At 41.5% G+C, this 26,596-nt stretch overlaps 1 protein-coding gene across 3 annotated transcripts in view; it reads right to left on the bottom strand.

The window, feature by feature from the left end:
• Nucleotides 1-1,043: 1,043 nt before the first annotated feature.
• usp28 (ubiquitin specific peptidase 28) overlaps nucleotides 1,044-26,596 on the bottom strand; it is a 27,691-nt gene continuing 2,138 nt past the window's right edge. Inside the window, exons 2-27 of one of the 3 annotated variants that reach the window (XM_083785431.1) lie at nucleotides 26,302-26,376; nucleotides 25,230-25,332; nucleotides 24,862-24,949; nucleotides 24,355-24,517; nucleotides 21,793-21,879; nucleotides 20,176-20,313; nucleotides 18,994-19,064; nucleotides 18,373-18,449; nucleotides 18,132-18,280; nucleotides 17,904-18,031; nucleotides 17,393-17,488; nucleotides 16,701-16,898; nucleotides 16,216-16,421; nucleotides 15,590-15,660; nucleotides 13,745-13,973; nucleotides 12,593-12,934; nucleotides 11,001-11,191; nucleotides 7,263-7,649; nucleotides 6,417-6,659; nucleotides 5,847-5,942; nucleotides 5,425-5,603; nucleotides 4,958-5,036; nucleotides 4,221-4,300; nucleotides 3,636-3,759; nucleotides 2,768-2,969; nucleotides 1,044-2,091 (exon numbers count right to left, since the gene is read on the bottom strand). In XM_083785431.1, the coding sequence (XP_083641557.1) occupies nucleotides 1,916-2,091; nucleotides 2,768-2,969; nucleotides 3,636-3,759; nucleotides 4,221-4,300; nucleotides 4,958-5,036; nucleotides 5,425-5,603; nucleotides 5,847-5,942; nucleotides 6,417-6,659; nucleotides 7,263-7,649; nucleotides 11,001-11,191; nucleotides 12,593-12,934; nucleotides 13,745-13,973; nucleotides 15,590-15,660; nucleotides 16,216-16,421; nucleotides 16,701-16,898; nucleotides 17,393-17,488; nucleotides 17,904-18,031; nucleotides 18,132-18,280; nucleotides 18,373-18,449; nucleotides 18,994-19,064; nucleotides 20,176-20,313; nucleotides 21,793-21,879; nucleotides 24,355-24,517; nucleotides 24,862-24,949; nucleotides 25,230-25,332; nucleotides 26,302-26,376 (3,978 nt within the window). In that variant the 3' untranslated portion in view covers nucleotides 1,044-1,915. The remainder of the gene's footprint in view (nucleotides 2,092-2,767; nucleotides 2,970-3,635; nucleotides 3,760-4,220; nucleotides 4,301-4,957; nucleotides 5,037-5,424; nucleotides 5,604-5,846; nucleotides 5,943-6,416; nucleotides 6,660-7,262; nucleotides 7,650-11,000; nucleotides 11,192-12,592; nucleotides 12,935-13,744; nucleotides 13,974-15,589; nucleotides 15,661-16,215; nucleotides 16,422-16,700; nucleotides 16,899-17,392; nucleotides 17,489-17,903; nucleotides 18,032-18,131; nucleotides 18,281-18,372; nucleotides 18,450-18,993; nucleotides 19,065-20,175; nucleotides 20,314-21,792; nucleotides 21,880-24,354; nucleotides 24,518-24,861; nucleotides 24,950-25,229; nucleotides 25,333-26,301; nucleotides 26,377-26,596) is intronic. The other 2 variants (XM_083785432.1, XM_083785433.1) reach the window with 2 other exon arrangements.

Here is a 26,596-nt window from a genome sequence, read left to right as displayed (position 1 = left end):
ATTCCATATCATATCATCCAAACCGGATTTGCAGGTTGCTGATCCCGGATCAGCAACTAAGTGATCCCAATTCAACTAAACAGCCCCTGGCAAAATGTTGCAGACGAGAAAGATTTTGTGTGGGTTTGTGATTGTTTTTGTTTTCATTGTTTTTTATGCTGGCAATGCGTTTTGGTGTAGAGCACATCAAAGCTTGCTACAAAAACCTGGGTGTATGCAAAGATGATGATTTAAACTGGTAATGGTAACAACTGATGAGGTGCTCAAAACACTTGAGTACCCTGCAACACAACATGGCCACTGGCCATGACAATATTCTCAAAGACTCTGTCTCCGAAATGAGTTTTCTTCAACGGATGGCTGACATCTCCCTTAGAGATAGGGTGAGAAGTTCAGTCACATGAGAGAGACTCGGAGTAGAGTCACTGCTTCATCGCCTGGAAAGGAGCCAGCTTAGGTGGTTCGGGCATCTGGTTATGATCCCTAGGGAGGTCCTCGAGGCATGTCCCACTGGGAGGAGACAGATCAAGGCGCAGTTGGAGGAAACACATCGACTCACTGACCTTGGAACGTCTCGTCACTAATGTTGCTCTGGAGAGGGAAGTCTGGAAAACTGGTGGAGCTGTTGCCCCAACGACCCAACTACGGTTAAGCGGTTGAAGATGGATGGATGATGGATCAGCCGTCTCCATTGCTCCAATCATCACCCACATAATTAACCTCTCCATCAAACAGGTACAGGTCCCTCAAGATTTCAAGCTTGCAAAAGTAACCCCCCTGCACAAGAAAGGCAGCTAATTAGACCCCGGCAACTACCGCCCTATTTCTTATAGCTCCATCTCAAAAGTAATGAAAAAAATAGTCTATGAACAGATTGGAAAGCATCTTTCAAAAAAAAAAAAAAATCAATCAATCTGAATAATGGCTAACAGACCGACATTGTCATGTTTAGAGCTAACAGGGCTGAATATGCATTTGGGATAACCTGTGACCCATACTCAAAGAAAATGGAAAAAGGAAGAAAGGGAGAAAGGAAAGGCAGAAAGGCATATCATGATTTTATTGAGCATAATCAATGTTTAAGTGAAAAAGCACCATGTGAAATGACTGACATACTGTATAAACAAAGCAATGCAAGAATAAACCATTCCGTTTCTCAGGGCCGATTCATACTCCTATTTTAGAGCCGAATAAAAGTCGGTTCGGCGCTGTAGAGCCTACAATTTGACGTGATTTGAGGTTCGGGGTCATTTGAGGTACCGTCCTAAAGTCGGCTCTTCGGTGCTACTGAAAATTTCTGACGAGCCGAAAACATTTCGGCACTACAGCGCCGAAACAGTGGTAAAATAGGAGTATGAATCGGCCCTAAATCTCCACTGAGCAGCTTTTTGTTCATTTCAAATTCTGATACATAGTAATTGTGGTGTGTCCATGAAGCTATATAAATTACTGTCTCTTCATACATCTCTTGATTGCTTTCCAAAAAGTTCCTGATACTAAACAATTTTGCGGTCATTATTGTTAACAAGAAAAATCTGTCCTCTTATGTCTCTAGCCTTGCCTATCGGCAGAAGTTTCTTCAAACATTTGACAAATGAGGCAGGAGCACATTAGAAATGTATACAAAAATAATTACACATAAGAAATACAAATAATACACATTATTCTATTGCACTGTCAACCATGTACAAGGACATCAGGGAGGTTGTTAGCCATTCAGTTAATGAATGGCGTCCATCGTTGATCTCTACCTCCTTAAGGGATTGATATACTTCGTTGCATGGCAATGTCATGCACCGACAATAGCTGATCCACAAGCTCGCAATGCGTCGCACTGCGACGCATTGTGAGCTTGTGGATCCGCTATTTTTGGCGCTCGACATCAGCACATACACACACAAGTATAAAACCGCCTTTACTTAACGATGACGATAGAAGTGTTGTGAATGGATTCCATGACGGCGGTCAGACGGCTGCAGAGGTCGTGGGGGAAGCTGACGTGCACCTTGGGTGGATCTTTAAGGATCACCATCTCAGCAGAACCGTCCAAGACCCTGGGGAGGAATTCACCTAGCTTCTCCTGCAAAGAGTCTGTGGGAGGGAGACAAATGTTTGTTTGATTGATTGAATACTTTATTAACAGTTTGCAAAAAGCACAGTAGTACTACGATTATACAAATGGTGCTAAAAGGATACAAAAAAAAGACTAGAGGGCTTATTTCCATCGTGGTCCTGTGTATTTGATTCATCAAAACAATTACAGACAAAGACGTATTAGGCTGGTCCAGTGCATCTCAGGAACATAACTGGTATGGTTGAAGGAAGGCACTGCAGCAGTCTCGGACAATTAAAGCCGTTAATTACAGCTAGGGTGCAGGCAAAACAACAACAACAACAATGCATGAAAGTCAGGTCATGCCATACCTGACAAAGATGTATTAACATCGAAATGTTGTCGTATAATAATAATAATATTGGGGGCCGTCCTAGTGTAGTGGTTAGAGCGGAAGGTTGTGGGTTCGAACCCTGGGGTCGACGTCAGCAAGGGCATGCGGTCGCAACAGGTTCCTAATGCCAAATCAAATGGGTTCAGATCTGAGCCAAGTCTCCTGAGGAGGCACATCTGAAGGCTGTCCTGGACGGAGTCTCCGGACGCATAGATACAAATTATTGATATACATTTCTTTCAAGTGGTTCCCTATTGTTCAATTATTTGAAAAGCAATCAATTGAATAATCGCTAAATAGATAACATAAATAATTGTTACCATTCATTTCCTGTCCCAGACAGGAACACCAGTGGCTGCGGATCTTCTCCATGACATCCAGGTCCTCCTGGGTTAGGCTGCTGTCGTCACGGCCCATCAGGTGCAGACAGGGGATGATGGCGTCGTTCATGATGGCCATGCCCTCCTCCACCTCGCTCTCCTCACCGCCGCAGAACAGCTGCGCCGCGCTCTCGTTCAGTGCCTGAGAGAGAGGTGGGTTTTATTTTTGGGGAGGGGGGGGGGGGGGGGGGGGGGGGAGCAGTTCACAGGAACAACTTATTTCGATTTATTTTTGTGAAATATACGATGGCATGATAGAGTTGGCAAGTGCCAGCTGCTATTTTGCAATACGTTTGTATGCCACATCTCATCTCATCTCACATCTCACCATGCCATTTGGTGAGTATAGTTCCGCAAATTCTGATGGAAAAATACATGCACGCTATTTTCACTAGCTCAACAAAGGCATTTTTTTATTGGACACATTCAGACATTATGGTTTTCTTGTAGACCACCACGCTCTGATTTCTAGCTGGTACGTTATATCCACTCAAAATAAAAAGTCAACAAGTGACTGATGAAGGCTGTCTCTTCTATGTAGAAAAAAATTATAGTTGAAATGTCTTGCCACTGTGTGCATCAACTCTGTTTTTCTTGTAGATTCGAAAAGCCAATTTAATAATGGAAATCTGTAAGTAGCTAGTAACTAAAGCCGCCAAATAAGAAAAAAAAAAGAACACTTTCTTTTTATAATTTATGCTTCTTATTTGGCGGCTTTAGTTACTAGCTACTTATTCTCAAGTTAAATAAAAGTACCTAAAATTTTGACCTAGTTACGGTACTCAAGTAAATGTAGTTCAGTACTCACCATGAGACACTTCCTCCTGTAAAGTGCAATGACTGACTGCTCCACTCCCTTCTTCTCTCCCTTCCTCAGTAATATGGCGTTGTTCTTATGAGCATGGGCCAGGTAGGTGAGAGCCTCACGCACCCTATAGGGGTCACACAGTTAATCACACTTATCCATGTTGTAATCCATTATAAAACATAATCAATAACATAATAGAATAATCTATCCCTAAGGTGAGCATGCCATTATTATGTAAAATGTAAAAATCACACCGTGTGAAGTGAGGGACGCTTTTATCATCACTACTGATGTATGATGATGTATGATGATAAGAGCGCTCATTCCGGCCAGTCACTTTTGGTGTGCTCACTTTTCAGTCACACGCATGCACGCACGCACGCACGCACGCACGCACGCTCACACACACACACACACACACACACACACACACACACACACACACACACACACACACACACACACACACACACACACACACACACACACACACACACACACACACACACACACACACACACACACACACACACACACACACACACACACACACACACACACACACGTGGTCAGGACAACACCTACTTCCCATGCTGGTATTGCTCCAGGCCCGTCAGCAGGTAGACAAACACAGTGCGGAACAGCCTGTAGTCATCATGCCAGTCCTGCAAGGAGACACAACAACGCTTCAGCAATGCCATTAATTAGCCTGTTAGCTCAGGGGTTCTCAACCGTTTGGACTGGGCTGGGGACCCCCAAAAAATACTTTGGGTGGGTGAAAGTAGGTGAAATAGGTGAAACTTTTAAAAAAAAATGTCAAAAACATTCAAAAATTGGGAAAATAGTTTTCACAATCTTTGTAGGTATGACAGGGTATGAAATATAGAACTTAAGTGGTTAATTGATTCGTTGACGTATAAAATCTAAACAGTATATAACAGTAATAACTTTCTCAATAATTCAATATATCAATATTATAATCGCTAAGAACATAATTGGCAGTGGTCAATCAATCCACACTTTCTAATAACTTTGTGTATGGGTATGTAAAGCACTTTGGATAAAAGCGATATATAGATACACCATTTACCAGAAATGGTGCGGTCTTGCACACACACACACACACACACACACACACACACACACACACACACACACACACACACACACACACACACACACACACACACACACACACACACACACACACACACACTTTATTTCATACAATTTTGTATACTGTAGTTGTGTGTATACAGACTATTGTAATAATGTGTGGTTGTCACAAAACGGTTCAGACAGTGTATCATACTGTACTGTACCAAGTATTCATCCATGTCCATGTCCTCTGGTTTGATGAGGCGTAGTTTGGATCGGGCTTCCCTCATTATACTGATCGCCCTGTAGACGGCACACAGGATAAAATAGGTAAGTGTTTAAAGATAGTGAAGCATCAATGAATAATTATGTCCAAGGAAGGAAATACAGTAAGACACATTCATCTCTATACTGATCACAACACTATCACATTATAAGGACATGGTATACAGCTTCAAAGTTACTGGAAAAAGTCTGAGTCACATTCATTTTCAACCACAACACAGCTGTATTTTGCCCCAGGATTCAGAATTCCTCATAATTCAGAAAGCTCATAATGCGGTGCGAAGCGGCATGTTGTGAGCTTGTAGATCTGCTATTTTCACTATAGTTTGGGTCCCGGGCAAACGTCCTAAATTTCTCTTTTAGGTCACGGTGGGCTGGTTTGGGAACCACTGGACTCTAAACAAACCTGTCGTCGAAGCTGAGGTTGCGGTCCGTGAACTGCTCCAGCAGGGTCCTCTCCACCACCTTGTTGGGGGCTTTGTTCTGGAAGAAGTAGACCAGGGAGTGCTGGAGGCGCACGTCCTCCTGAAGGGTCACCTCCTCTTGGGACAGCTCGTACAGACGACAGTACTCCTCATGGAAGGCCTGCCGGGAGGAGTCGCTGGATTTTAACCTTTTGTGTTTTGTTGAGGGGCGCTACCCTCTCCTATGCCCAGCTTTGTGTGTTTGTGTGTACCCCATAGTGATGATTTGATTGGCTGAGCACGGAATGTGAGGATAAAAAGTGAGCACAGAAAAGTGAGGACCCCAAAAGTGATTGGCCGAAATGTGATGATGTATTACAAAAGAAAAAAAAATCTATAATAAGATAAGAAATTAAAGGTATACCTTGATGAGACCAGCCTCAGGGCCTTCCGTGTCAAAGGTTTGTCTGGCCTTGGCTATAGCCAGGATGACTCCCTGCATGGCTGGAGTCAGCATCATCTGGACATAAGAAAATACAAGCAATTAATTAACGCGTTAAGACCTTAGCTTTTAACCACTTTAACCATTATTTAAAAAATATATATATTTCCCAACACCAGTGGTGGGAAAAGTACTCGCATCTTGTACTGCATTACAAGTAAAAGTCCGGAATTGTACAAAAGTATTGGACTAGTACTAGTAGTATTATGCAGACTGTGACATTTCAAGTTTCAAATGTATAAGCGCTCTACCATCTGAGCTAATTCCCCTTTAGTGCAGGTGTATCAGAAGCTCAATCAACGGCAGGCCAATCGTCAGACTAATGGTGTGACCCTTCAGTTGCACCGTTTGTGGTCAAAAGGATGTGGACTAGAAAGCATAATAAAGGGACAAATGAGGAGTATAATGGGTCTCCGTGGGCAAATTCACATGAATTTGGGGCCTGGGTTATATATATGAGAACCACTGATATAATCCGACCACGTTACGAACCTCTTCGTTGTATCCGTCTGCGTCTGCTCGGACCATAATTCGTCCTACATTTGGGATGTCCACCTCGGACACGACGTTCTCTGCTGGGAGTCGACGTCGTCTCCTTCTGACCGTGGCGCCCTCCTCCTCCTCCTCTTCCTCTTCCACCTCCCCCTCCTGCTCCACCTCAGCCTCCCGTGGCTCCCCTCCTCCGCTCACCTCGGCCTGGGTTCCGGCCACCTCTGGGTCTTCCTCCTCGTAGGGCTGTCATGATTACAATTTAAATTTTACGATTCATTGTCACACAAATAATAGCAATTAATGATTTAATTGTGTTTTTTCTTTTTTTGCATTGAACATTGGAATGTTACAATTTGTATTTCTGCTTGCCTTTTAGGCTTCATAATCACAAATTGCACAGGGCAGATATGTCAAATAACTTAAATATAGAAAGAAATAACTGACACGGCCCTGGCTGGCCTAGCGGTCCAGGCACCTCGGCAAGGCTGCTAATCCAGCCTGACAGCGTGTCGCGAGTTCGACTCCCGAACCCCACGACCTTTGCTGCGTGTCACTTCCCATCTCTCTCCCCCCATTTTCTGTCAACTTACTATACACTAATAAAGGCAGACAAAAGCCCCAACATATCTAAATAAATAAATAAAAATCACTGACACATTCATATTTTTAAATAATTTAGTTGATCTAAAAACTTACAACATAAGCTTTTAGATCTTTTAGATAATGAGTCTCGGGGCGGGTACCCGTGACAATTATAAGAACTCTTCGTCTCTGTTGACGATTCTGCAAAAATAATTGCGATTATCTCAAATAATTGAGATTGCGTAATAATGGTGACAGGCCTACCTCCTCTGTAACGCCAACCTCTTGCTCAGACTCCTCCACCTCGACATCCGCTGACGATGTCCGGCTGCCTGCCTCTGCAGTGTGGCTGCCTGGCTTCGCTGTGTGGCTGCCTGGCTTCGCTGTGTGGCTGCCTGGCTTCGCTGTCCGGCTGCCTGGCTCCGCTGTGTGGCTGCCTGGCTCCACTGTGTGGCTGCCTGGCTCCGCTGTCCGGCTGCCTGGCTCAGCTGTGTGGCTGCCTGGCTCAGCTGTCCGGCTGCCTGGCTCCGCTGTCCGGCTGCCTGGCTCAGCTGTCCGGCTGCCTGGCTCCGCTGTCCGGCTGCCTGGCTCAGCTGTGTGGCTGCCTGGCTTTGCTGTGTGGCTGCCTGGCTTTGCTGTGTGGCTGGACGGCTGAGGTGTAACATATGGAGGAGAAAGCCCAAGGGCCCAGTTAATCTAAAGCCAAATTCCAATACCAAAAATCTCGGCCACTCGCTCACTCACACTCGGTCACTCCAGCATGGTTGTGTTACGGTAAAATTGGTGACCTGCTGAAATATGTGACAATCGTGTAGACAATCACATAATGTCAGTGTCCGAATTAAGTGTCCACAAGATGGTCACACATTTCGGCAGGTCACCAATCTCACCATAGCACCGCCAGGCTGGAGTGATCGAGTGAGTGAGTGGCCATGTAAAAAGCTTGCAGCTTGTAGATCTGCTATTGAATAGCCAACGCAAAAGTGGAAAATGACACTTTCTCGGTTTCAAACCAAACTAATGTATTTAATTGATTATTTAAAAGAAAATCGATAATCTAATAAAATATTCGATAAATATCGGTCCCTATACTTTGTCATTCTCTTGCAACTTTCAAAAGTTATGAGATTACTAACAGAGGATGGAAATAGGGTCGTTAGAAGAGGTTAATCGTTTTATTGATGATAAAATAAATATATAAATAGAAAACTGCTTGTCAATTAATCAGTCAACTCATTCTCACTCCCGAAAAAGCACAAATTCAATAGTTTCCACCAAATATGCAGCCTGAATTTGTCAGGGGAAGTGTTATAACCACATTGGCCACTAGAGGTCATATGCAGACCATTTATAAACCAGAGTAGCCCTCTCAACAAAGCTGCACTGCACACTTATTTTGATTACACTAAAATCACTGAGATTATTTCTCACAGATATTACAATGTTTCATGAAATAAAAATATTTTAAGAAGGTAATGTTCATGTTCAAGGTTCAAGGTGAACCTTAGTGGCTGATTTACATTATGTTTAAGTGAGCCATTTGACCATGGCCTTGCTTATTTTGTATTTTCCTTTGTGATAACTGCTGAATCTGGCAGATTCCGGGCTAATATTAACAGATAAGCAAAATAAAGGAAATTAGGAATGACAAATGTACTTTATCTCTCTTTTCAATGAGTGACTTAATACAGAATTTCTTTTCACACATTTCAAGTTATATGTATATACCAAACACTGACAAATCCTTAAGTCTTGTCTCATACCTAAGACAAAACTCCCTATATTTTGATTGAGCAAAAATATCTAATATCTAAATTATATTTGTTAAAAAACAAAACGTTTTTGTGATCATCTTTTGTGTGATCCGTTCTTCTGCTTCTGAAACTGACTGAGTAGTTTAATTCTGTTTCAAGTTAAAGCTTATCATGATTGTGATAAATTCACTGCCTGTGGATTCAACGTTCTGGTTAGAGTTGTTCCGATACCGATACTGGTATCGGGTACTCGGCCGATACTAGCCTAAAGTACTCATACTCGAGTATCTGAACCGAGCCCGATACTTTGAGACGAGTACTACAACATTCAATTGACACTGGCTGAACGCTCAATGCAACGGGAGCAAGTCTGACCCAACACGGCAGCAAAATGAGCAAAGCGCCCAAAACGGCTGATCTACAAGCATAAATGACAACTGACAAGTGTAGACGGGAGGTGGTAAAATAAGTGGTTACTCAACAAAAATAAAAAGTACTCGTATCGGTACTCGGTATCGGCGAGTACTTAAAATAAAGTACTCGTACTTGTACTTGGTCTGAAAAAAATGGTATCGGGACATCTCTAGTTCTGGTCCACTCATCTTTTGGCAAAGAATATAGATGATCACAATATGCTTACATAGGGATATTATGGGATCATGTTATGTCTATTCATCTATATAGGATTTAAGTCTTGTAATAATAACTCTAACAATTGTTCCTGAATGTTTACAGCGTTATGAGCATTCTTTGAAACTGTCTCGTTCTATCTTTGGTAAGTACCATCATGGCAGGGGGACCAGTGGAACATTCCAGTTGGCATGAGCACGATTAAGCTCTTTCTCCAGTCTAGAACATGCTAGACACAGAGAGGGCAATGAAGACATGTTCTATTTTAAAACATGGCCACTTGACTCTTATCTGACCCTCCTGCCAAACTGATTGGGCCAGTGGTTCTCAAAACCTTTCATGTCAAGGATCCCCCAAAATGTAAATGTGTTTGACTCCTATCTGAAAGTTTGTGCCAGGGACCCCCAAACGGTTTAAAAGATGTTCCAAATGTTTCCCCCCTGAAGGACCCTGGAGCCCACTTTGAGAACCATTGTATTAGTGGCAGTGAGTATCTCAGTGTCACTGACCTGTCATGATGGTGTTGAGGGAAAAGCCTCAACTGAGGATTTGTTATGCCTTTATTTTTGATAGGACAGTAGGCTGACAAGAAATGTGGAGAGAGAGAGATGGGGAGTGACAAGTAGAAAATGCCGTCGGGATCGGGTCACAATATTGGGATCTGACTGACACCATGACATGTAGAGGCAGTGAGCATACAATGTAAGTAAATAAGACACAAGATAAGGCGCAAATGCTGCAGAATCACCAACATTTATGGGTCTGTACTACAGTAAAGTGGGGTATGTCTGTGTGTTTACCGGTAATGGTTTGGTTTTCAAGATGCCTACACCACTATCGACTAAGTAAATATATAGCCTACAGTATATATATTGCTATACAGTATGCCAAGGTTTTCATAATAGCTACATTTTAGAATTTTTGTATTTATCAATTGTTATATATTGTATTACATACAAATGTTGTAATTTTACAATGCCATCATATAGTCATAATGAGTTACCAGCGTCCTCAGTGGTTCTCAACCTTTTCTGGATCAGGGCCCACTTGAAAATCTGGAAAACATTCATCGTGACCCACCCCATTAAGTGGTCAGATGAGTGCATTTTCAGTTAATTTCAATGATCAATCGACTCGATTCGATTTTAAAATACCATTCAAATCTTAGTGTTGGCCCGGACTGCTGGCATAGCGGAACGGGCACATGCGCTCCATTGTAGCCTGACAGCACGACAATGCGGGTTCGAGTCCCGATCCCGACGGCCTTTGCTGTGATTCACTCCCCCTATCTTTCTCCCCATTTCTGTCACATCAGTAAAGGCATAAAATGCTGAATAAATAAATACATAACTTAGTTTTTTTTACCAATTATTTGGGGGCCCACTTGCAAAAGTTGCAGTATCCCCACGGCCCAACCAGGTTGGGAACCACTGTCCCTATATATATATATATATATATATCTCCGTATACCCACCCTGTGATGCGTGTTGATATTTGTCACTGCGCTGCCAGGAAGTGGTGAAACGGGAGCTGCATTCCACAATGTATGTGACCTAATTTTACGTTGACCCACTTCCTATGGAGAGCGGGGTATGTGGGGTGTTAAGTGGTAGCCCACCTGATGCTCTCCCTGCTGCCCCTCCTCCTCAGGAACGGGGGTGGTGGCGGCCGATGTGGAATCTTCTTGGCCGGGTCCCAGCGGCGTGGCTGTGGCTGCGACGGCTCCGCTGCTCTCGTCCGACTCGCCGCAAGGAACGTCCTCCTCCTCCTGCGTCTGTGACGTGAACGAGTCCGGGGTGTGGAAGCGCTCTGGTGATGGCATGAGAGCAGGGACGTGCAGAGAATGTTAGAGAGAGAGAGAGAGAGAGAGAGAGAGGAATGGGCTGAAATTCCCTATAAGGGCACTTTTGGGAAAATATTTTTTAGCAAAGATTGCAGATCTACAAGCTCACAACGTGCCACGCTGCGACGCGTTGTATGCTTGTAGATCAGCAATTTTTGGGGCGTGACCCTGCACTCTTTAGCTACTGAAGATGCGGCGTACGACATGGAATTCTACAGACAGGACAAATTATTATTAAATAATCATTATTAAATGCTGCTTTCAAGTTCAGTTCTGTTTGACCAGAATGGAACAGAGCCTTAATTAGTATCATCAGTGACACCTGTGAAGGAAGTAGGGAAGGGGCCCGGAAGTATGCAGAGTTATTCTGCATGATAGAGCCTATTCTCCTGAATGCTGTCTTCGGGTACGACATAATAAATGCTGCATTCATGGACTGGAGAGGGCAGTTTTTACAGGTAAAAGAGCAGGGGCTCAAGCCCCTTTGATGTCTATGTGTATGCACGACGTGCCTGGCGGAGAGGAATGAGACAAGGCCGATGAGTGAATCAGGTGATCGTACAACATCAAAGATGGTAAAACATCAAAGATTGTCCAACTTAATGAGGTTTCACAGATGCGGAACTGGGTTATAGTCTATTTACCGAAATAGTCCTAAAAGTCTAGATACCGAAAGTCTTTAAATCCTGTGTCCATAGAATACATTTCATCTCCACAGCTTTCTCTTGTTGCTAAGAGAAGAACAACTTTGCTTGTTTGCTTATTTTAACATGCGCTAGAAAAGACTGCCAGGGGTTCTTCAAATGTGAAAGTGATAATTTTGAGAGTGAACAGAGCTATTTTGTCTTCCGCCATTGATGGAGGGATGTGAGTTGATCAAAATGTAAAGTTGTCAGTGTCAATACCTGTCATCCATTCACTGATCAGGCCATAATATAATACATAACCATACACCATCATCCTGTTAATATGCCAGAATATGTGTTCAATATGTGTTCAAGTGGTTACATGGAATAAAGCAAAATAAAATCTCAAGACTGAAAATGTAATGATGATGTTTTAGGCCGACCAGCTGAAGAAATCAAAGATTTGAGGCATTTCTGAGACCATTCATGTTTCTGGAAGATGCTTCTAAACTTGTATTCTATTGTTAGTTGTATAACTTCAAATACTCTTTAATCTTAAAATAACTAATGACCAAAAATAGCTGATCTACAATCTGTAGATTATTGCTATTTTCAGTGCGCAGCATGCTTTAACAGAAGACACGCTGGCTTCTATGGAATCCAAATGACTGAAATCAGTCACACAGCGACTGAGAACTTTAATCCATGTGGTGAGTGAAATGTCTCAACAGTAACACAGACCTTCAGCGTCATCCCCGCAAGGCTCTGGGCTCTCCAGTCTCTCATTTGGATCTTCTGTCTCTGGAGGAGTAGGTGTCTGATCCTCTTCTGCTGTTGGGAGTTCTGGCTCAGACACCAGCGGCTCTGTTGACTCGGCACGTGTCTGCCGTATCATTCGGGGGTGACTGGCCCCCGGAACGGGCACGGGCTCTCCTTGCTGGAATGCCTGCTGACAGAACTGCTCCTCCCACTCGCTGATCTCCTGCTGGAACCAACGGTTGTCTTCGTGGACGTAGCGTTTGAGGACGGGAGGCAGGGAGTCCAAGCCGTGCAGGACCTGGCCCGTCTCGTCGTCTGTGTCCTCTGGGTCGGGGGGGGGGGAAGACAGGCTTTCAGTTAGTCGAGTAAAATCACACCAACGTGTGAATTCAGTGGTGCTGTGTGTGCGTGCGTGCACACTGTACTGGTGATACACAAAAAAAACTCTGTTTCCCATCATACACCTATGCTCAGTGTGAAGCTCAACAGCGCCAGTTTGTCACCTGTTGGTACCCCAAACAGACAGACAGACCCCAAACAAACATACATGGGGACCCACATTGCTGTTCCTTGAAGTGGCTAGCACTACTCAAAAGCATTCCTCTGCTCAACCATCCAAAAACAAAACCCATTTTCAAGCCATTAGTCTTCACAACAAGCAGGAGAATAGTGTAAAATACACTGAACATTGTCACTGTCATTAAGAATTCCCAATTGCACGCCCATGAAGCCTTGAATGAATGTACAATTGTTTTGTTTTTGTCGCATTCCTAAGCCAATAATGTTCGATAGTGCTGCACAATTAATCGAGAAAAAATCGAGATCTAGATTCAGAAATTTCAGACACCTACGCAATCTCATTTTGTGAAGAATGGTGCAGCACTAGTTGGCTGTTACTCTTATGTTTTTGTTTGTTTTTTTAATAAATACTTCCATGGGAAAAAAATGAGAAATGTGAGAATCGTGATCTTAATTATTGTGGCGGAAAATCGAGATTCACATTTGAGCAAGAATCGTGCAGCACTAATGTTGATGACTGGGTGGCTGCTCAGCAATGAGACCCGATTGGATCTCCTATACCGGAGCCTCCGCTGCAGTGCTGCGCGCACATGGAACACATGGTGATGAGCCTACCTGCGATGAGGTTGGGCAGGCTGTCATCGATGTACATGAGACAGTAGGCACTGGCGTTGGTCATGCCGCCGTAGGACTCCCGCATCAGTTCCTCCCAGGACGATTCGCTGATGGAAATGTCGTTGTACTTCATCCAGCGCTGGTTGGCATGGTCATAGATGTAGGCCCAGTAGTGGCCCGCGGACGCTTGTCCCTCGTGGACCAGCACCGCATGGAGCCTGTACGGCACCTACAGTAAGCAGCAACAGCATAGAGGAAAGGTGTCATTGTTATGATGAGTAAAAATGTTTGTTATCATAGGGCTGCCGAGTTGCAAAAGTGTTAAAGTTGGTCCAAATAACAAGTGTTGTCGAGTAATGCTCCTCACCAGTTGCTAGAGATATAGTTACATTTGTTTGTAGTATTGTGGGAAGACAAATATGCCAGAGTTACACTGTCATTAATCAGACCGTCCTAAGGCAACAACTGGCCTTCATCATGGCATCAGAAAAGCAAGGGCATCTCCATTCATTCACGCCACGGCCAGCATATATATTTCATATTGGCTGGAAGTGATAGTATAGTATTAGTAATAGTGTGATATTATCAAAATGGTTGATCTTATCTGTTACTTCTATGCTCCATGAGAAAGAAAACAGAAGTATTAAATCCATTTGTGTTTGTTTTACCATATACATGTATTAAATTAAATACTTTGAGATCTTTTTTTAACATAAAATGAGAGTTGAAAGGAATCACAAGGAATCACAATAACTATTTAATTCACACATCATTCACAGAAGCAACAGATAAAGATAATTAAAAATATGTGAAAATGCATAATTCCTAGGTTGTGCAATGTTCTGTCAGTTCTGTATTTTGTTCTGGACAGAACACAGACAAGCCTTTTTAGAATATGATTAGACCAAAATAGACATTCATAAAACTTTACTGACAACTTCCAGTTTACCAGTCCTCCAAATAGAATGTAACAAGAAAATGTATGCAGGGTCTGACTCATAGACTGGTCTGACTGAACTAGGTTTGCCTTGTCTCGTTTTGCGATTTCACTTTAGACCTAACAAATTAATAAGCAACCCAATAACTCTCAATCTCACCAACAATCACTCAGAGAATGTCTTACTTAGGGCTTGCACTGGGAGCTCAGACACAAGAGCGTTCCATAACTCATGTTGACATGCATGTGCATTAGGATATGTTCCGTCAGTTTGAATCCAATATCATAAACATCACCGTTAGCTAGTTCACGGGATGTAGAACAGAGGGTAGGAAGAGTATTTCAGATGATACAGTTACAGACAGACTATTTCCATCTTCCATGTGACTGCTTAATTTATAAATAGCTTCTGTAAGTGTTGTTAAAGGTTAGTGAATCAAATGTGAAAACACAACAGTCGCTGTAGTCAACATTCTTAAGTCTGCGACTGATGCAGACGTATTTTTCAATAAGGACAATTTATAATATGTACTGGACATACAATAAACCAGAAAAAACAATGTCAACACTGTCTGGAAGTATGCTATATTCTACCAAGATTAATTCTCCAGCGTAACCAATAACGATTAGATATCGACGAGTAATGTAAAACGAATACCAGCCTCTAAATACATAGCAAAAAACATTGCAAGAGCTTAGTTATTCCCTTGTGTTGGTGACAGTGGTTCAATAAGAGGCAAACATTCAGTGAACATTGAACATTCATTCATGAGTGCTTCAATAAGAGGCAAACATTCAGTGAACATTGAACATTCATTCATGAGCAGAGTGGTGTGAGGCTAGGAGGCATGAGATTGATTTGCCATCTGCCGTAGTGTTTTAGGTGAGTATCAGACACAGGAGCTTACCTGACAGAGGCTGTTATCTGTGTACATGCCTTCCAGCGTTTGGCTGACCCTGTCAATGCTGGCCTTCAGTTCTGAAGCACAGAGAGAGACAAACACCCATCATTACTGTGCACCTGGGGGTTAGGTTCAAAAAGCAGATAGAAAGAAACACACTCAAGTGTAGCAAGAAAGTCCTTTGTTAATTTATAGCCGACCGAGATGTAAGTGTCCACTTCACTAGACAAATGGCACATTTTGAGTTATAGTTGTCTTCACCAGTCACTTGTACAATCTGGGAGAATATAACTTCATAATTAATGTGTTATAGTTGTCGCAGAGTGGAGTGTTATCCAGTCATCATGAACCACTGCCATTATGACGGTATCCTCCGATAATGATTATTTAGAGCTATATCTGGGCTATTCTTAACAATTTACTTAAACCCTCAGACTTAGTCAACTGGACCTGAGTTGGCTTTGTACTTGGACCACTTATTTTCCCGTACACCAAATCAAATTGCCGATCCAAAAAGAAAATATCTGCTATTTTTGGCTAATGCTTTCCCCCCCCACACCAAATATGAATGCTGGGGTTGAAGTGGTCAATAATAAACAATATTTATGGCGTAAATGTGTGGAATAGCACACCGTTGATGTTGTTCTCCGCTTCAGTCCTCCAACGCTGCAAGCAGCTCTTAACAGAATGTAGTTCCTCTTCGCTGATGCTGTGCGGGGCTGGGTGAGGTGAGTAGTCCTTGGGGGGTCTGCACTGGGTGAAAGGCTTGTAGATGGGGGTCCTCTGGCAACTGGAGACCAAGCCCTCCGCTCCAGTGGTGTCTCCTGGCTGCGAATGACTGACAGAGAACAACACAAGAGCAAATCAGAAATATCTAGTCTGTTGGTTTCCACCGTGGAACAGAATTATTATGAACAAATTGTGCATTTCATTTTATCCTTAATTCAGAAGACTTTTTAAAATCTCTACACAAAATCTCTTTGCCGAATGTTAGTACAATAGTACAATATCCCAAAATCTCAGACAATATCCAGTCTAATATCATGATACCAATGGATATAATATTGATGTCCTGATTCCGATCATTTGAAGATGACGTGATGGGATCGGGACAAACCTAGTTATAACAGGGGTCCTGTACCTGGTGTCTTCAGAGAGGGGGTCTGTGGGGAGCTGACTGGGGGGTGTTGGTGAAGAGGCTTGCAGGTCCACAGCTGGGGATGCACTGGTGGGCTTGGTGGTGGCGAACTCCAGAACATACTGCAGCATGTCAGCCAAGGGATACTTTGTAGGTCCCGAGCCATAGTTTTTGTAGCTATGAATGGACATACAGGTTAGGAGAACTGGATCACCAATAGAGGGTATGCTCATGCATAAAGTGAGTGGCAAATCAAGTGGCAAAGTGAGTTTAACGTTGTTTTATGCAATCAGGCCAGAAAGTAGATTCTTTCCCACTTAATAGCAGGTTGACACTGTATAGCTGCTATTTTCCCCATTTCATGAATAAATAAATACATACATACATAGAGAGAGAGAGAGAGAGAGAGAGAGAGAGAGAGAGAGAGAGAGAGAGAGTTGAACATTTTCATTAACATACTAACATTGTCATTTAAATTTTCATAAAACCCGGTCGTCCGTTAAAAATTGCATTAAATTAAGGATGAAAATATTAGACCAGAGGGGTCTTCCTCAATGGAGAGAGCGGTGTATCTCCTAAAAACAGATCTTGTCCACAGAAATACTGCAAATAAATATTGGCCGTGCAGGTTGTTCTCGCATTTCAAACTGACTTAGCAGCAGTCAACTCACCACTCAAGTTTCTGCTGGAGCATAGCGAGCTGATCCTTCAGTCTCTTCACGTCACCTCTCCTCCCATGAGTCTGCGCAATGTTCTTGTGAAGGTACCTGGACAACAGAGGAATGGTCATTTAAACCAGAAGTTCCCAAAGCGGTGTCTGGACATGAGGGAGTTCCAGGGGTCCCCAGCTAAATGATAGTTTGGAGTGTACAAATGGGTGTACCATTTGGGTGTACCATTTGTACACTCTCAGAGTTAAATTAACTGATTTTATAAATTGGGGTTCCCAGAGATAGCCTGCTCTCTGATGCTCCCAGATGCTGTCTTTCATTCTTGGTTAGGCTTTGATCTCCAAAAACATAGAAAAACTCCATTATGCATTCCAAATCCAAATTTGGAATGTCTTCTCCCCATCGTGCTTTCAACCAGCAGTGCCACATGAGAACCTTACGATATCAGATGGACAAGTTGGGGCAATTGTGATTCTACTACAGGCACAACAGTGAAAACTGAAAGTCTTACCGATCCATGTAGACAATTTGTGGGAACTCCAGTTTCTTGTGGATCTTCTCAGGGCGTCCAAGCTGGGCATTGAACTCGAATCTTGACAGCTCAAAGGTCAGGACTGGTGGTAATTTTGAGAACCATCTCTGCAATCCCCCCCAAAATAGAATTTATTAGTAAGCTCAAATAAGTCACTATACTTGCTGTTAACGATAATAACAGTAAATTAATAATTATTTAGTTCACCTCATGGCTAGGTGAAGAGGGTTGATCCGAATGTAGGGACTCAATATCCTTCTCTACCATGGCCCCCTCCAGACATTCATCCAGGTTATTGTAACCGTTGACTTGAAGAGGATATTGACCAAACTGCTCAATATTGGATAATGTCTTACCTAGACACAATACAAGTTTGGAGTGAATTACAGGTAGACAATCCAGTGCCACTTTACAACAACAACAACAACAAAATGTTTTTAATTCATACCCTCATGTCTTCTCTCTGTCACAAAGGTACCATAGAAAAGCTGGACCATGGGGTTTTCCAGTTTGTCCTCTGGACTTCTGAAAGTAAAACAATGCAATAATGTCCACAATGGTTAATTCAATACATTGACTAAGGCGGTTACCATAGTAAGCTAATTAATAACAAGTCAGAGTAAGAGCCATATGGCACACGACACATGTAAGCTGTAACCTGTCCAATCAACACATTAATTAAGTTTTTCTTCTTCTTTTTTTAATGTGCCCATACCTGACATGGCAGCATGGCATTCTGTTTACTGGTTTATATCAATGCAAAAAAATAAAGAAAGCCTTTATCACAGAGAGATGTTATGTAATAATAATCTAAATCTACAAAGTGACGACTAGTAACTAAAGTGTTCAAATAATGAATTGTAGTAAAATCTTGCGGAGTAGAATTACTGTAGTAAGAAGTACTGAAATATGGAAATACTCCAAGTAAAAACCACTATTGCCTTGTGTCATGTTGTTCTGTGGCACTGCTACTTGCTTGCTTATCAGAGAAGTAACTACTAGGCCGTGGGACCAAGTTCTTAGGACTATTACAGAGGATATGACTCATTCACAATATGCAGTAACGTACTTTCCATTGGCAGCCAACTGAAAGGCATCCTCCAGCCAGTCCAGAAGTTTGTGGCTAAACTCACTGACATCCTAGAATCAACAGGAGAGAAAAGATTCATTATATTGGGGGTTGGTTGGTCGCATCACTCATGCATTTATGGCAGGAGTTCCCAAACTTAGCCTGGCATGGCCAGACTAATATCACTGCATATGTAGATATCAGTCTGGAACTTCGGTGTGGAAGATTTATTTCCAAGGGCCGGTTGTTACAAACAAGATTCCAACATCACAGCAAAAGAAAGTCTCACTTTAAATAGTGGGCTCTGATTGGTCACTCACATCTTTGGGGTGAGCAAAATGTAATTCAACCCGAGGAGTGCCGGACCTAATCTCCCCAGGGATTTGTCTGGTTTGCAGGGTATCCCAAACTATCCAGCTCAAGACCAAAATGATACATTTGGTATAAGACCACTAGAGGGCAGTAGTTGAATTTGAGTTGAATTTATCATTGATTTATAATTGTTTGTAACTAGGAGTGCATCTTTGTTATTTTATACAGTGTAGGTATTATAAATATGTAATATTTATATTATATGGTATATAAATGTGGAATGGAAATTATAGCATTTACAACTATCTAATGGTATCGAATTTAAAATGTGTTTATTTTATTTTATAATGAAGAATATAATACATCTGGTGAGCATTGAAAACCATTGCTTCAATTCACCCTGTCCTGTCTTGTCATTTCAAATGTATGCACCACATTAACCAAGTTAACTCTGTCTGCATAAGGGTTTCCATGATGTAATTGTGTACTTGTGTGTACTTGTGTGTAATTGTGTGATTCCCATCCAATGTCTGTTTTTTGTTGTGTTGTTTGTTTTTATTTTATTTTATATACATATGTGTCTTTTGTCTTTATATATGCATGAATGTATTTGTTGTATTGTTCTGTCTACTGTATTTGTTGTATGTTGTTGGACCCCTTGAGAGAGATGATACATCTCAAGGGGATATCCTTTCTCAATAAAGGTTCATATATTTTGTGATCATGTCGAGTCGACATGAACAATCAAAGCAAGAAATATATGTAGGGAAGTGTCGACACTTATATTGCATTTCTTGCTTTGATTGAATCTCGGTTGTTTGAAATGTGCTCTAGAAATAACGTTTGATTTGATTTGATTTGATGATGCACCTGCTGGGCCTCGTTGGTCCTGAAGGCGTCTCGCAGTAACTCCACGGCCGCAGACGGATCCACGAACCTGCGTGTGGAAGCCACCATGAGGGCAAACAGACAACGCAGCTCCTGCATGAAAGCAATGTTCCTTTTGTCCTGTGAACCAAATGCGAACACAAATGCATTATTTGTATATAATTGAGACGACCATGCTCATGTCCATCAGACCTGAATAAAATGAGTCAAATCATGGAAATGTGTGTGACATTTGGAGAAAAAAAACGAGGATAGGTTGTAGGTGACGCTCATTTCTGCTTTTCATCAGAATTAATGATATCACATAGTGTGCGCTCTAACACTTCATAATAAGGGTCACCGATTCATTAATGAGCCATTATGGAAGAGATGAGCACAGAGAAACAATAAACCAAGGGCAGAGAGAGGAGAGAGACGTGAGACAAACCAAGTAACTCCAAAATGTTGAATTGTGAAAACATCAAAAACATCAAAGTTGTTGTTGTTGACTTTATATATTACTTGCATGAGAGCGGGAGAGGTGGCGGAGTTAGCTGCTTTAGCAGGCAGTTTGAGGGTCCAATGGAGTTAAGAGGCTTTGTCCGAAGCAGTTTTTACTACTTGTCATTGATTCAATATTGTTTAAAAAAAAATCAAAAACCTCAAAAATGGAGTTAGGTGGTTTCGTCTATCAGGTATGAAAGTGATTGCTGTCTTTGATCCATTCAATGATTAGAGAGAACACTAACGAGCATAGACCCAATCAATCAACTCAGTGAATAACCCCTTTGAAGTCCAAAGGGATCAATTGAGCCCTCCTCCCCCCACAGACAGAGGCGTCCCTGCCAAGGGATGAATGTCAACATAAACATTGGAATGAAACCAAAATACAGCCAGAAAAAAACAGCAAAAAAAACCACCCCAGCACAATTATATAGTGGCTGATAGATGGATGGAAACACTGCAAAATATATATATTTTATATATATATAAATATATATATTTTGAATGTTGTTTATACTACCTTTAATTAACAAATTGATGATTAGCTAATTATGTTCATAGTATCATTAGATAATGGTTTATTTATGGTAATGTCAATGGTGGAAAATAACTAAGTACATTTACTCAAGTACTGTACTTAAGTAACATTTTGTGGTACTTTTACTTTACTGGAGTATTTCCAATAATTTCTACTCCACTACATCTCGGATCCAAATATTGTACTTTTACATTTATTCATTTATAGATTTTGATTATTATTACAAAACATACATTAAACACTTCATTTCGGCCATTTAAAAATAGCCGATCGACAAGCTCACAATGCAATATGATGCACTGTAGATGTGCTATTTAAAAAATATTATTATACACTTTAAAACTTTAAATTGGACATTCTGCACAATGAGTAGTTTTACTGTTGGTACTTTAAGTACATTTTGAAGCCAATACTTTTGTATTTTTACTCAAGTTAATGGTGAATTCTGGACTTGAACTGCTTTTCTACCACTGTTATTTTCATAGTATCATATACATTAGCATTAGCTCATGGTTAATTCATGGTAATGTTTTCATAGTATCATATACATTAGCTCAATGTTGCTATAGTGTACTCACTGAGTGGCTCTTGCACTTCTCCAACAGCTGCTCTGTCAGACTGTAGCCCAGAACCAGCCTCCTGAACACGGGCAGATGGAACAGCGACTGCCAACAACACAAGAATAAAAAGTGATATTATTCTAATGAAATCATTTACATCGTTTCGAACTTGAGAATTATTCACCTGTACACACTATTCATTTAAATACTAATACGAAACAATAACATCATCTTTGATTTTCAGTGTCTTAGACAGTAACACTAAACAGTAAATACCATGGCATTATATCATTTATAATACATTTTTGTTTGTCAACTTCTTGTTATTTCTCAGACAACGTGTGAGCAACATATGTGCTATTGGAATAAGAACAAGAATAAGAATAACAAGTTCATATTTTACACATACCATCCTCTCATGTCAATGTAAATTAATCAATGTCTAGCGTTCAATAAGCCATCTCATCCAATTAGTCTTCTATGACATACAGTATGGCGCACAGCGGTGCCTCTAAGCACTTATGAAAACCTCACTGTATTGTCTTTCCCATTGTCCTAGGGAAATTACATTACAGCATATCTAAATCTTACTGTAATTTATACCACAAAAGATAACTGTGGGAAATATGAGTGGACACTAGGGGTTATGTATTCACATAATCCGATGATGACTCTTTTCTGGTAAAAGTGTTTTATCAAGGGGTCAAAAACTGTTGATACCAAAACAAACAGTGATGCTAACAACAGAATACATACTAGTTGGGTATTCGTGCTTTTGCATTCAAACTACAATGGCTAATTTGCCTATTTCAATTCCCTTACAGTATCCAAGCAAATAGAAACTGTAGGCTTTCTAGTCCTGAAAAGTTGCATTTTTTATTTATTTATCTTGTTTAAAAACAAATCTGCCTAACAGTGATGTCACTGGTGGATGGGTTTCTGAACTGCCCATGGCTGAGACACAAATTGAGTACAAAAAAAAGTGGTCCTTTAAGTCTGTCTGTACTACTAGGTTTTATGAATGTCAATCTGGGAAACCATTGGCAAAACAAAGGAAACAGCTCCCTCTTTGAATTTGTATTAACAAATAGTACTTTTGGACATACAAGGTTTCCACACAATAGCGAAGATACGATATCAGACTTAAATAAAGACAAATGAGCACTCCTTGTCTGTGTTAATCTGCAGTGCTATGAGCTCATTTCAGGCCTGTGCTGTTCCATCGCTCTCTCCATCATCATTCACAACACTGCACTATTTAATTATCGTTGCAGTCTATGCATTTCAATGAAGGCTCCGGTGTCTGCCGAGCCACCCGATAGGCTTGGCTAAATTCAGTCCGGAATGGACTTTTAATAGGATTAGAAACGCAGTGAAGATGCTTTTTATTTTGATTTTATTTTGATTTATTTATTATTATTTTTTGGGGGGGGGGGGCAGAGTTGATGCAAAGGCATGGCTCAAGAACGTACTACTATACTGTAGATAGAGTATCTGTGCTCAGTTTTCAAAACTGTCGGTGTATACACCAACAATTCCCAACCTGTGGGCCGGAGGAAAACACTAAGATTGTAAGATCGTAATATAACATTAAAATCATGGTATTTTTCCACTAAAACTTTGAAAATACATTTTCATTGCAATATTGATGAATAGGAACATATGTTAGTTCCATTGATCCAATCAATTCACAATTGATTGATTGATTGATTGATTGATCGTTGATACGATCTGAAAATGCACGCAGCCCACCCATTTGACCCCTTAACAACACTGCAGCCATTGTGAACACATTCCAGATTTTTAAGAGTGCCCTGATCCAGAAAACGTTGGGATTGAACCACTTTTACACCAACTACAGTACAACTGACCCTGGAGAAAATCATGACTCATTAACAGAGACCAGCAAGAGCCAGGGAGACATTTGCTGGCTGAGTACAAGTACTGTATCAGTGCCCTTGGACCTACTGACATTACAGACAACTGTAACCCTTCCAACCATGAAGACTATAAATATTTGTGTACAGCCGGGTAAGGGAATTATTTAAAACCACAACTGCAAATCAAGAGGTGAGACACTATTAGAAGAGGTGTTGGTGTTCGCATACTCAGCTGGGTCAAATCATGACCTACAATGATAATTCTGTGACCAATGTGTGTGTGCGATTACCATGCATTTTACAGTGAAGAATCAAGAATGTAAATTTCCTTTTCTTTCTGTGTGGAGTTTGCATGTTCTCCCAGTGTCCCCTAGGGTAGGTAGGTACACTCACAAAAAACATGCAGCAGTAATCCTGGTCTCTAAACTTCCTCCCCCTGACTAGCCGGGGCGCCTGATGGCGGGGAAAGGAACTGGTTGGAATAACGTTCCTTCCAACCGGGGAAACTCCCCACTGTCAGGTGAAAAGAAGCAGCATGGACTCCTCATGCATAGAAGGACACATGAGGTCATTCTGTTGCTCTCCCCAGGTTGGCAGAGGAAGTGTATCGCCCAGGATTACATTAGATAATTGACACTGGGTGAAAAGATGGGTTGCAAAATCGTGGGATAATAATGTTGTAAAGGACCCCATCTTTTACCTGGATGACGGCACTGAACCAGCAGGTGTTGCCCACATTGCGGATCCCCACGGGCCAGTCGTCCATGCGGATCCAATCTGAGGGACTGCATATCTCATTCTGGACCTCACTTCTCTTCCGCTTCACTCTCGATGAAGTCTCCTCAGCACTGGCTTCCAGAGCCCTGGGAACATATCATATTGCATGGTATGAAGGGGACTTTGCATATCACTGATCTTGGGGCCATTTTGCATAAAGGAGTCAGGAATCCATTTCCCCAAATGTATGCTGTTTAGTGTTTATAAGCATTATTGTGAACTCTCACTCAATTAATAGAGGCCTAACGAAAATAAGTCTCACTCTTACGCACTCCTATGACTCATGGCTTGGGTAAGGGCTCACCTAAACACCAGAGCATTATACACCATATGTACATCATCATACATACTGTACATACATCATTACCATGTACCAGGTACATATGACAATTTCCTAACAGCCCAAACAACCACAATAAAGGTCTATTACCTGTTAAATTCTCTCTCTTCCTCCAGAGCCTTTTTGGACTCCCGCAGGCTGAGCTCGATGGCAGCTTGGAGTTCATCTTTCGGAACGCCTATAGACATAGCGTACAATACAGAAAGGACCAAAACAACACAATTGATTTTGTGCACTCAAGTGCATAGAATAGTTCCACTGTTGTTTAACATTGAGTCCCAATAGAATAGATATTCGACCTATACTTCAGTTGTTACATCAATTAACTCCTGTTCCACGTATATATGGTTGCAATTACTATAGACTTTTCATTAAAGCTATAAAATGAACACTATCTTCAAATCATTTTAAGAATCGTTCAAAATGTACATATATTTTCTTCCTGTGGCTTCCTATACCTTCTCCATTGGGGATGACATCGTGTGGTTCACCGGGGTCCTGAACCTCCGTAATGGGTGTGGTCAAGAGTCCAACAGCATGGCCAATATCACCCTGGCTGGCCTGATGGGCATACAAGATAGAGATAGAACCTTTCTTCAGTTCCTCATGTGATGAGTACAGCCTGCCATGATAGATGTTACTTGAACCCTAGCATCCATATTCGGGGGAGAAACAAGAATATAGAACGTGTACAAAATACAAAACCGTAGGCTTCTAAATGAATTATATAAAAATCCCAGTAATGTTGAAATAGTGTGAACATATGAACGTTTGTTTATCATGATCAGTTTTTACACTACAGTAAACAAATCCTAAACTGAGATTAAGTGCACAAATAACTGAAGTGATAACTCCTTACATGACATCTTTGGTGATCATTGCTCACACAGAACCATTCTTGATGATGATGTACAATGATTAGAGCGCCCCTCACTTCACACAGGTGGGATTTTTGTAATAATAATAATATCTTAAACTTATAGCACCCAAATACGCTTGTGGGAACATACTATTTCCCACTAGGCTACATATGAACGATTTAGAGAACCTAAACTACAAAACCATCACAGAGATTGAGAAATTGTTGAGATCACCTTGAATGTACGCTTGGAAACAACATGGCAACTGTTGTATTAGTATTGGTGTATGTAGAATTTACAAGTCTATTCACTATGCATGTATTGTATAGTATCACATCTGTATATTCAGTATACATCTGCATACCCACACAATCTAAGTTAAATTAACACTTGGGGCTCTAAATTGTATAAATGTAGATACTGTATACAATACATGACTGCAAAAATAAGCCTCCCTTTCACTGCCAATACAGCCACCCAAGGCAATGTTTTGGCATTCATTTAGAGCTTTGTTCCTTTGGTTTCATGTTTTGGAACAGTTTGTGTTAACAGAAGGTAACGCTGCTGCCTGCAATGATGTGTTTGCACAGTGGTACGATGATCAAAGAATGTCTTTGACCACAGTCTGGGTGTAAGATCCATAAATATGCCTTGGATGGAGGTGGCTTACGCTTAGCGCCCTGTGGAGTACTTCTGAGTTTTGGATGCCGGTGATTTCCCTCAACTGGTTCAGCAGCATTTGGCCCTGAGGAGACAAAAGGAAAATAAGTCAAACGTTATGTCCCGCACAGGGGTAATCAATGTGTCCGTCTCCGACTCCGTACATTACGAGACTTGTCCATGTCTGTGGCAAATACTTTTTTTTAAACGTTCTTATTATATTCATGATACTGACTACTCGTAAGACCCAATTTTTGAAATGTCAAACACAGAATAGACTTGGACCATGCTGCGTTGATGTCTGT

This window comes from Protomyctophum parallelum, assembly GCF_964188405.1.
Source record: "Protomyctophum parallelum genome assembly, chromosome: 1".
NCBI lineage: Eukaryota > Metazoa > Chordata > Actinopteri > Myctophiformes > Myctophidae > Protomyctophum > Protomyctophum parallelum.
The sequence above is the reverse complement of the archived record's forward strand: the minus strand, read 5'-3'. Positions and strand labels throughout refer to the sequence as shown.